We start from the raw sequence: 11,739 nt of genomic DNA, 5'->3' as shown, positions 1-11,739 counted from the left end.
CTCCAAGCCTAACATCATAGCAGGTCTCACTACTGTCTTGTAGATCTTCCCTTCTAAAATCCGTCAGTCAGTCATCATCCTCTCATTTACCTTCTTATATACGATATATAATCTGTAATTATGCACAGCTCAATCTAAAGATGAGTGTGAAACGTCACAGTGGTGGTGTTCATCTCTTTCTAGTAGTTCATCAAACTCGTCAGACGATCAGTCAGTAACATGATGAGAAATAAATGTCTTCTTCCTCAACTCCCTTTTCCAACATTTAAATGTTATCCTCCATACCTTTTCTCATGAAAGGAGACACCTTTTGATCAATTTCTTGGAAAGTGGAATAGTGAGCCATTTTGTTTTTCTATATATTCAAAACTCATTTTGGTCAGGACACAATCGTTCTCCTCTAACGAAGGAGACAAACCAAGGAAGGTACAGAGGTGGTCGAGCTCTCGTTCAGAATCCTGCACACATTCCACAATCTCACTGTCAAAGATATGTCGGTTCTCTTTTCCAACAATTCTTTATATTCTCTGCAACAATTTTGAGGATTGTGCTTAATAATGATATGTCCTTATTCTACAGTCTAGTATGAAAAAAGCTTCTGTCTTCATGGCTACAATCTGCCCTGTTGAATTTCATCATTCTGTCCGTGTCTTCTGTCATTCTTAATCTGTCCACCAGATGTCCTCAGACTGTTTTATCTTGTTGAACCACACAGGGTCCAAATGTTTCCAGATCTGAATTTTGTAAATGCATTATTTCAAATAGTGATTTTCTTTGGAGATTTATGAATCATTCAGCCCTGAAAAAAGGGGATCAGTATTTGGACAAAAAGTGGGGTACTGGTGGAGTTCCTCACACATGCTCAAGCAAAGCATCCATGGTTAACGTCTTCCCCGTTGTCTCTTTTTTTTGATAGAAGAGGACAGATGACAACAGTCACATGGACCAGAGCGGACCAAAAAAAAAAGAGGAAATGGTAAAATAAACAAAACACTGTTACATTGCAGATTAATTAAATTTGACACATCTGAACTTGTGTCAGTAAATGTTATCTTCTCCATTAATGCTGTGTTGTGTGCAAGTCTGTTGAGATGATGTTGAGTCATGGTAAATCTCAGGTAGGTCTTTATCTGCTTCAATGCTCCTTTGTGCACTGGTAACTAGTCCTCACAGCCACTTTTACCTGTTGAAATACCTGTAAAGGGCTAGTGCAAACAATAACATGCAAATGCTGCATGTTATTGTTTGTGTGTTAGTGTGTTAGACAATGCCTATAAATATGGTCAAATAGGTATCATATCACAATATACAATAAAAACTGTTTTAAGTTTGGTTGCCTAATGTCAAAATGCAAAGTCACTGTATGGCTTCATGTTTTTGAACTCAATTTATCTGTTGCATTGCCAGGTTTTTGCGGCTTTTACAATGTCTCTTTCATACAAAAGTTCAACTAGGGACTGGAGTTGTAATTTAGCAATTGCTATAAACTCTGTGCAGCAAATCAGCTTCATTCTCTGTCTTGGAACCATGTCAGACGGCATTGTCCCTAAATAAATAGATACAATAAATAAAATCGACCTGATTTTTGCCTTGTGCAAACACTTCACTTCACCTCAAACACTTCACCTCCCAACATGCTTGTAACTCAAGAATCATAGATGCGAAATGATTACAAATTCACGATTACATTTCTTCCAAACATAATACATTATAAGTCTGTGGTGACAAAGATATAAACTGTAACCCATAAAGCACCTTGACCTGCTGGCAGAAGCACAGAAGCAGTCAGAGGTGATTCTAGTTAACAATTAACTTTAAACTCGAACCCTCCAAAACAAATGAGAACCAAGAGAGATAAATCGAGTAAAATATGCTGTAAATCTCTTTAAAACCTTCTTGTAAGTGCTGTAGAACATTAACATGGACACTTTTGTGTTTATACAATCCTGTGCAAAGGTTTCAGGTCATCACCGCTGTCTGCCTCAGTTAATGGAAGAGGATTAGGGCAAAACAGGGAAAAAAACTCTGACTTTAATCTCAGAATTCTGACTTTAAACTCAGAATTTCTGACTTTGAATTTAGAATTCCTGACTTTAAGAATTCTGAGAATAAAGTCAGAACTCAAATTATGTTTTTCCTGTGTGGCCCTAAATCTCTTCCGTAATAAATGATACGCTAGGAAAACACTAGTAAAAATAAAAGTGTAAGTGTAAATATTTCTGCTGCACATAATCAGACTCAACATGTTTTAAGGGCAGCCTAATACATGGCCAAGAGGAAAGGATTTGGGCTTGTAACTAGAGGGTTGCCAGTTCAAATCCCAGCGTAACAGACCATAGTATACTCTCAGTTCAGAATAAACCCGGGGTTACGGCGGCCTATGCTAGATTATACGCTGTCTATAGACTAGAATATACCCCTCTTGTGTAAAGAGGTTTTGATTGTATTTACACAAGAATGACTTAATTGTTCAACATGTTATTGTGGTTTCAGGCTGGGTCATATATGTTAAGTGAGAAAATATCACCCTAAGAAAATGTGAAATGTCAAAAGTTTGTTCGTAGTTAGAGATACATTTTGGATAAATGTATGAAACTTGCTAAAGTAGCCGACGACTTCTATATATTACATTTTGTTAGGTTGTATTTTTGGCTTAAAGGTCGATCTTTCCAGGGTAAATACATTTTCCTGTTCCTGTTTATAAATATTAGTAAGGGAATATACTGTGTAAATACAATCAGAATCTCTTTACACAACAGGGGTATACTCTGCCATAGAGGGGTATACCCTGGTTTAGGCCAGTTTATTCCCCGGGCATATTCACGACAAACTATACCCGGGGGTTTATTCTCGGCAGGGGTACATTTGGTCTGTTACACTGGGACTGGTCAAGTGTGTGCTGACCACTGCTCCTGTGCCTGGCTTGTGAAATGCAGAGGTGAAATTCACGATCACTGATTGATGTGTGTGTACAAAAAGGACTAATTCTAGAGCTTATATAAGTTTATGTATCCCAACAATATCATGCACGTAAAAGGTATTTTTCTAGTCCAATTGACCATTCAAAGCTACAGTTGTTGCCCTTCACTCATTCGCATTCATTCACTCACACACTCATACAGCATGGAGGAGAGAGAATCTGCTTACATATGGTCAGGAGAAAGTTACAACAGTCAGAAAATGGTCAGGAGAAAGTTACAACAGAGTCAGAAAATGTCATGAAATGCAAGCTCATTTGAGGGAAATGAGGGAAAACAACTAGATGCTTGCTTCACAGTGCAAAACAAGAACACGATCACATGTGCAGTGTGTGAGTACATGTTTCTCAACATTTAACTGACACTTTTGAAAAAGGGGAAAACAAAGTAAAAGGGGATGTGTAGAAAAGGATGAAAGCATGATCAAGAGGAACGAGGGAAAAGGAACACCCCCTTCGAAACATCTGGCATTGGATGTGAATGATGAAGACCAGCTGTTTGCCTTTAACCACTGACATACTCCCCTCATTTTTGTTCACAAGTCAAAAAACAAACAAAACAAAAACACAACAATATCATGAATGTGCATGTGTGTGTGGTGCATATGCAGGAGAGATGCCTCGATAAGACTAAGCACAAGGCAACAAAAGATTCAAAAATACAATACAAAAGAGGTCAAAAGGCTACAAGTAACTGATCTTAAATATTTTAATTATCTTGAATACGGGCAAGGATGAGATGAGACGAACTGGCAACAGACACGGAAACATGCACAGGTGGAGGGATTACGATAAACAGGTCTAATCACAGAGGAGGGAACCTTTACAGGAAGCAGACAGTGAAACGAGAGGCAATTGTCGTAATTATTTCAAAATAAAACAGGAAACAGAACACAAGACAACTCAGGGTGTTACATGAGGGGAATCTACATGACAACCTTGGGGTGGTGTGTGTGTGTGTAGCTGTTTTCATTTCACAACACAATCATTTACTGCTGTATTATGTCATTATGCCATATCAATCACATAACTTTTTATTATTGTGTCATGCATAAGGAATATGTCAAATGTCAGTACAAGATTCAAAGATTTAATATTTAAAGACTTTTATTGTCAAATGTCTATATGTACAGGACATACAGGAAAAATCGAAATACCGTTCTCTCCTCAGTACTGAGAGTCTTTAAATAAGAAATAATAAACAACACTAATCATCAATATACTTCAAGTGTGTTCATGATTAGTTAACTTGAAGCATGCTATTTTGGAACAACTAATTTTTTACTAAATATATTTTAATTGTAATTAAATTGTAGAAAAGCTCAACTTGAAGTGTATTTAGTGTACTTTTATGTGCTAAAGTGGAACAACTTAAAGTATATTTTGTATACTTTAAGCATATGGCTTTATATGTACTAATGTATGCTTAATTAGTCAAATTAAAGTGTACTTTGTATTATTAGTAAATTCAAAATTATTTGTTAGTGTCTTAAAAATATATAAGCTTTATACATTTAATATCTTCTTACTGTGCTAATAATATGCTTAATTATACTTTTGGCTCATTCCAATTACTAAAAAAACATACTTTGCAATTAATAGTCAATATACTTTATCATTACTTTGCTATATTACTTTCTGCCTTGCACATACTTGCAAATGTATTACCAGTATACTAAAGGCTGAAAGACTTGTGGCACAGTATTTGTACCATATCCTAATTAGAATAGTACATTTTAAATATAAAAAAAACTTGTACTATCTCTTCACAGTCACACAACAAATGTATGAACATTTACATTATGGCTTTTAAACGTTTTCAAATATTGATACTGTAGTACACCTTGTACAAATAGGTCTATTTAAGGCAGCGTACCTAAACTTTACATAAAACTGAGAAATAGTGATTACACCAAAATATGCAAAATTTGAGTACACTTAGCACATTTATTTTTCAGCTGGGTCTTCTTCTCTACTCTCTCTGACAGAAACGAGACTCCCGAAACACCCCCCTTTTTATGACGTCATCCTTTTACTCTATATCCGTCGATGGTCGTAAATCACATACTTTGCAGGACTCTGAAACGCAGCAGCTCGACGGTGCGCTACAGAAGTTGAGGTAGGTAACGTTATTCGTACTTGACTTTCTGGAAGTGTCTGCTGCATCTTGTTATGTTTGAATGCTACAAGTCCATGGTTTATTTGCTCCGTTTTAAAGTGAAGTATGTTTTTACTTCTTTCTCTGCCACAGTTGTAGTGTGAAGGTTGCGTTGTGGCTGAACGTTGTTTTTTTCCCCCACACTTTTAACTATCAAACTAAATCTCCCACAGAAACTGACCAGACCCGTAAAAATGATATTGTGCATATCAAGGGCCAGTAAATGACAGACCAGACCGGTCTATGTCAGAACATGGACCTATAAACAAGACATTATTATAACTTTTACGCGGTTCTCATTTAATTTGGTCACTTTTCAGTTCACTTCTCAGCACTAAAGGTCCAGGAAATCATTACGTAACGACACACACACACACACATTTTTTTGGTGCATGGTCAAGTAACAAATTAATAGTTTAGATTCTCATTTGAATATGGAAAGATCTAATGAACGTCTGTCCAGGGCACGCACACCAAAATGAATAAAGTAAAAAGTCCATATGGACGACATCTGTATGTTGTATGCGCTGCCACACATACAAAAAAAGTGGGGTGCTCAGTATTACGTTATAACAAGAAACTATCACGTTATTTCGAGATAAGATTGTTTTCTCGTTATAACCAGAAACTATCTCGAAATAACGCTGTAGTTTCTCGTTATAACGAGTGAAGTATATGAACTAAGAAGAACACATTAACACAGCTAATGTTTAATACTTAAATGTATTGAAGATTGACATTAATAAGTAAACATGAGACAAGAGGGTCTCTCAGACCATACGCTGTACAATAGGCATCCTGTATAGGACAAGAAGCTTGAGGGTCTGTCTTGGATAAGATTAGTTAGGAAATATAGATGTCTCTTGTTTGACTAAATGGTGATATTGTCCAATTTTAAGATCATGGGACAGTATGGTATATCCGGACCCAACTTGTTTTTCAAGTTGTTGCATTATGGAAACAGGAGAAAGGCGGGGGTCAAAACATGTAATGCCTGCAAATAGGAATGCTAGAGAATCTATATAATGTTAGTTTTGCTTTTCTGAGGCAGAATTGTTTGGAGATTCGGCAAGAACACATTCTCCCGAGCTGCTGCAGAGAAAACAATCTTATCTCGTAATAACGAGAAAACAATCTTATCTCGTTATAACGAGAAAACATCTTATCTCATTATAACGTGTTAGTTTCTCGTTATAACGACATAGTTTCTCGTTATAACGTAATACTGAGCACCCCTGTTTTGTGTATGTGTGGCAGCATTACGCTTCTGTACACATGCAAAAGTAAACAGCATTTGTAGATTTTTGTTCCTATTCTCGCAGTGTATATAGATAAAAACTGTCCTGTGCTTCCATTAAATCAAAACCAAGGTATTGCCTTTTTTTTGTTTTTTTCTTACCGGTGAGTCTTTGGTTCTTTTACGTTTCTCACACAACAGGAACGTGATCAGGTGTTGGCGATAAATAGCACATCACACCTGTCTTCCTCATCCTGAAGCTCAGTTTGAAATTCAGCAGGTCATCTTGACCATGTCTGCACACACACACACACACACACACACACACCTAAATGATTTGAGTTGCTCCTGCCATGAGATCGGCCAACATTGGTGTGACTTTGTCTCACAGATGGACCAACTTCGTCCAACACTCATCGACTTCCATGGAGTCTCCATGAGCAAGTACTTCACCGACAACTGGGACGACATACAAAACTTTCAAGCCAGACCAGATGATGTTGTTATAGTTACTTATCCTAAAGCAGGTGAGACACTGTGTGTGTGTGTGTGTGTGTATATATGTAACCTGGTTCCTTTGGCCTCATGGTTAGAAATCCATAATTTGGTGGCTGAATTGATTAATCTCTGCTATCCAAGCCACTGTCATTAAATGTGTTTTAATTTCAGGGACCACATGGGTCTCTCACATCCTGGACCTGCTGTATTTTGGGCAGACGAGTCCGGAGCGGCAGAAAACCATCCCAATTTATGAAAGAGTGCCCTTCCTGGAGATCTTCATACCCTCTCATCCAAAAGGTTGAACATGCTGTATATATTACACACTCAAATGATATTCATGATGACATTTCATAGAATTTCAAAAGTAAAAGTCCTTGATTTGATATGGAATGGTGTATAATTCAGATTCAAAATATTTATATAGAGAGAGAGATGTGTGTGTGTGTGTGTAATTTAATGTTGAATGCAACACATTTAATAATGTGATTAGTATGATATTCTGTCTATATTTTATGAGCTAGGCCTCAGCCACACACACTGTGTTTAAAGGAAGAGGAGGTCACGGCTCATGTTTTCATTATAATATGATATATTAAGTTCCCAAACTTTCCGCTGTCCATGTAAATAGTTTTTTCGCAACATTATTGTAAGGTAACAAAGTAAATTTACTTAGTGACTGTACTTTGTTATTTGCATGTCTAGCAACATTTACCTTTACTCCACTACATTTCCTAAATAAACTGTGTACTTTAAGTCCACTAGATTTCCTCTAACTATCTTTGTTACTACCAAATAACATCAGAAGAAGAAGAGGTGGTAATGGGTCTGTATTTATAAAGAGCTTTTCTCTATAAGTGTCTTACTCACAGACACAAATAGACTACAGAGCCAGGAATTGAACCCGCAACCTGTCAGTTAAAAGACAACTCACCTTACCACCTTAATTCCTCACTGTTTTTAATATTTTTACTTCTAAAACTAAAGTACATTTCAAATCAAAAAATTACTTTTGATACTTAAGTATAGTAAATGTCATATACTTTTACTTAAGTACTATTATAAAAAAAAGTGACTTCAACTTCTACCAAAGTCATTTTCTGGTAAGATACTTGTACTTTTACTCAAGTATCCCTTGTAGGCACTTTATACAAGACTGATAGTGCGTACCCCCTACTTCGGTACAAAACACTGCTCTACATGATTGGCCAATTACTAAAGTGGCAGCTATTTTACAGAAAATGTCCTGAAAAAGTCCTGATGCACGACTCTGTTTTGGATTTTGTGTGTCAATTGTTATTTTTACCATGACCTCATTGTTATTGGATGCACTCAATATTCAGTTTTACACATTGATCATGTACAGTAAATGGTTAATGTGTGACTTTTTGACTGTTGAAATTCATGATGTTGTAAAATGACTAAGCAGGACATTACCACTGTTCATTGTTTGGCCTTTTTGTGTCATGTTGCTTTCTGTTTCCAAGTTTAAATAAGCAGGTGATGCGTGTAAACAGTCAGTGACAAATCTTTCTCTTCATGAAGGGACAGAGCTGGCAGACCAACTCACCACCTCTCCTCGTCTGATTAAAACTCATCTGCCAGTCCAGTTTTTACCCAAGTCCTTCTGGGAGCAGAACAGCAGGGTAAACACCTTTAAAATGTACATATATGTATGTATATATATATACATACATATATATACATATATGTATATGTATATATATGTATTATTACATTACATTACATGTCATTTAGCAGACGCTTTTATCCAAAGCGACTTACAATAAGTGCATTTAAACATTTGGGTACAAATAAGAGCTAGACTTGTATATATATATATATATGTATGTATATATGTATACAGTATATATATATATATATCTGTATATATACATATATCTATATATATAGATATTCATGTTTACATTTCACATTTCCTCTCTCTGTAGATCGTCTGTGTTGTCCGAAATGCTAAGGACTGTGCAGTGTCCTATTATCACTTTCACCGTATGAACAATGTCCAGCCAGAACCAGGAGAATGGAGCACGTTTCTGAAGGATTACATGGACGGGAAGGGTGAGTCTAAAGTCATGTTTCATAAGAAAGGAGGCTCGTTTACTCACTCTAACTTGGTCCACCTCGCATTGTTCTGTGGCTCCAGTGGTGTTCGGGTCGTGGTATGACCATGTGAACGGCTGGTGGGAGAAGAAAGAGACTTACTCGAATCTGAACGTGGTCTTCTACGAAGATCTGGTCGAGGTAAGCCGAGGGGTGTTAGAGTGTGTGTGTTTTTAAAAGAAATAGAAGGAAATATTTAGTCATTAAATCTATAGTCTGTAATTTTCAGAATATGTTGAAATCCTCTTTATGTCCTCTTAGCCATCAATAAATATTAGGTCTAACTTCTCTGTAGATGTCCAGGGTCCATGTGACATAAATGTTAACTAGTTTTAGCAGATAGATAGATAGATAGATAGATAGATAGATAGATAGCTATTGCATACAATTATAAAGGCAGACAGAGATAAAAAAAACAAGTATGTAATAAATAATTATGTACAATATGTACATAACTGTTACACTGTGTGTAACAGATAAATAGTGAAAGGCGGAACCTAAATAAATGAAATGAAAATTGCACTGTTAATTGTTAAACTAAATAAATAAAAATAAAAATAAAATAAACTTCATACCTAGTTTGTCCAAATGAAAATGAAAATTTGAAACAATACATTTAGAAATTTGCAAAAACTGCAATCTTGTTCTTCAGAGCGTATCTTCCATATAAGGCTTAATAAATACATACATGTTGGAAACAATGTGTATCCCAGAGTTGTCATACTTGCATGATAATAAAGTGTAAAAGAGAAGAATTTGAACACAGGGAATAATTAAACTGAACATTAACAAGAAAAAACATTATCTAATTTAATTGCAAATGCAATTTCAGTCCTACCTGTTAGCCCTGCTTTCACTATGCTATCCTCTTGTCTAACGGGGCACAGTTTTGTGTCAAAATGACAACTATCCATTTTCACAGGCAGGTTATTAGAGGCAGGTGTGCTTAAAAGAAATAAAGTCGTCTGAGGACATCTGGTGGACACATGAAGAATGACAGAACGATGAAATTCAACAGGGCTGAGGAACTGTTACAGTTCATTTCTGTCACAATGCTTTTCTCAGTTTGGAGCTTTTGTCATCTCAGATTCTTGAATAGGAGGGATATGGTTATTACCTGTAGGTCTACATATATTGTGGAATGTGTGCAGGATTCTGGACGAGAGCTCGACCACCTCTGTTCCTTCCTTGGTTTGTGTCCTTCGCCGGAGGAGAAAGAAAGTGTCCTGACCAAAATGACCTTTGAAAATATGAAGAAAAACAAAATGGCCAACTATTCCACTCTCACAGTCATGGATCAAAAGGTGTCTCCGTTCATGAGAAAAGGTACTGTATGAAGGAAAGAAAATATCTGCATAGTGGTGGATCTCATCGTGACAGTGACTGATCGTCTGTGTGGTTCTGCAGGGAAAGTTGGCGACTGGAAGAACCTCTTCACCGTGGCCCAGAATGAAGAGTTTGATAAAGACTACAAGGAAAAGATGAAGAACTCCACCATCAAGTTTCGCACTGAGATTTAGATTGAGCTGTGCTTAATTACAAAGATGCAGTTACCGCATATCGCCACTAAAACACACCAAAGCACCATTCTCATGACTGATAGGGTATACTAGAGTCTGAGCAAGTTATTTTTTTATATCATTTTAAATAATGAGGAAGTTGTCTGATTTACATAAATCTATCAAATGTCGTATATAATATAGTTTTACTGTATAATGTTTGCCTAGTGTATCTGTAGTGCACGTATGATCTCAAGAAAACTTTCCAGTGACTCCAATCATTCCTACTGTTCACATTGATGCGTCATCAAAATCATATAATGTCCGATTTGAATTTTTTAGTGCCTATAATCATTAATCACCATGGTTTATTCCAGGGTCTGGTAGCTGCAGTGTAAGCTTGTGTGAGTTGATTGTGAGCACCCAACAGTGCTCACAGTGCCCGAACATGGGTCGGGATTCCGAGAACACCCGATGGGACGCAGTTCTCGGCATTCCCCGGCCAATCAAATGACAATGTGAAGGCGGTTGTTCAAAATCAATCCTCGTGTCCAATCCTGTAGCAATAATTCCAGTAATGCTAGCCTGTGACTCATGTAAATAGCTTATCCCTGTAAGTATTTACTGAATGAGCCTTTATTCCTGCAATTAATTACCCTAATAAAATTGCTGTGTTATGCCAGTTTTACCCGGAATGTTAAGAGGTGGACATTTAAAAGTAACGCAATAGACGTATCCGGTGAAGTACCGGAAGTCAACAAGCCGCTGCGGTGGTATCTCCCTCCAGTGTACGCGCGATTGAATGGGATCTGTCAAAATAAAGTATACATTTCTACTTTTACCTGTACTTTTTATGCAGCATTCATTTTGACAACGATGTCTAGGAGGTCAGGGAGAACCTGCGCAGTTCTCGGCTGCTCCAACAGCAGTGGAAAACCTCAAATTTGGATAAAAACTGAATAATGACCACTTTGTAAACATCAAGTAGCTGAGACGTGAGAAGAGAGTTGCGGGAGTCAAGATGATCAGCTTGTGTGTGAGACTATGACAAAAAATGACCTTCCAGTTGTCACTCAATTTCTTGACACCAGGTTTGACAACGTTTTCCTGCAAGGTTCATTCATGGTGACTCGTCCAGGTTTTCTTCAATACAGCATGATGTCCACTTTGTATTAGAGGTTTTGCACACACACCCCAAGCCCAATTCCTTTCCTCTTGCCCACGGGCTGCCCACATGATGTAAATCATG

General features: G+C 37.0%; 1 protein-coding gene across 1 annotated transcript; it reads left to right on the top strand.

Annotated features, from left to right (window-relative positions):
• The first annotated feature begins 4,974 nt into the window (after positions 1-4,974).
• Positions 4,975-11,331, top strand: LOC131468362 (cytosolic sulfotransferase 2-like). Its single transcript, XM_058642490.1, has 8 exons — positions 4,975-5,096; positions 6,764-6,899; positions 7,042-7,170; positions 8,416-8,516; positions 8,823-8,949; positions 9,035-9,132; positions 10,143-10,317; positions 10,399-11,331. The coding sequence occupies exons 2-8, from the start codon at positions 6,764-6,766 to the stop codon at positions 10,509-10,511; spliced, it is 879 nt and encodes a 292-aa protein (XP_058498473.1). The 5' UTR covers positions 4,975-5,096; the 3' UTR covers positions 10,512-11,331.
• Positions 11,332-11,739: the final 408 nt, after the last annotated feature.

This window comes from Solea solea, chromosome 11 (genome assembly GCF_958295425.1).
Source record: "Solea solea chromosome 11, fSolSol10.1, whole genome shotgun sequence".
NCBI lineage: Eukaryota > Metazoa > Chordata > Actinopteri > Pleuronectiformes > Soleidae > Solea > Solea solea.
The sequence above is the reverse complement of the archived record's forward strand: the minus strand, read 5'-3'. Positions and strand labels throughout refer to the sequence as shown.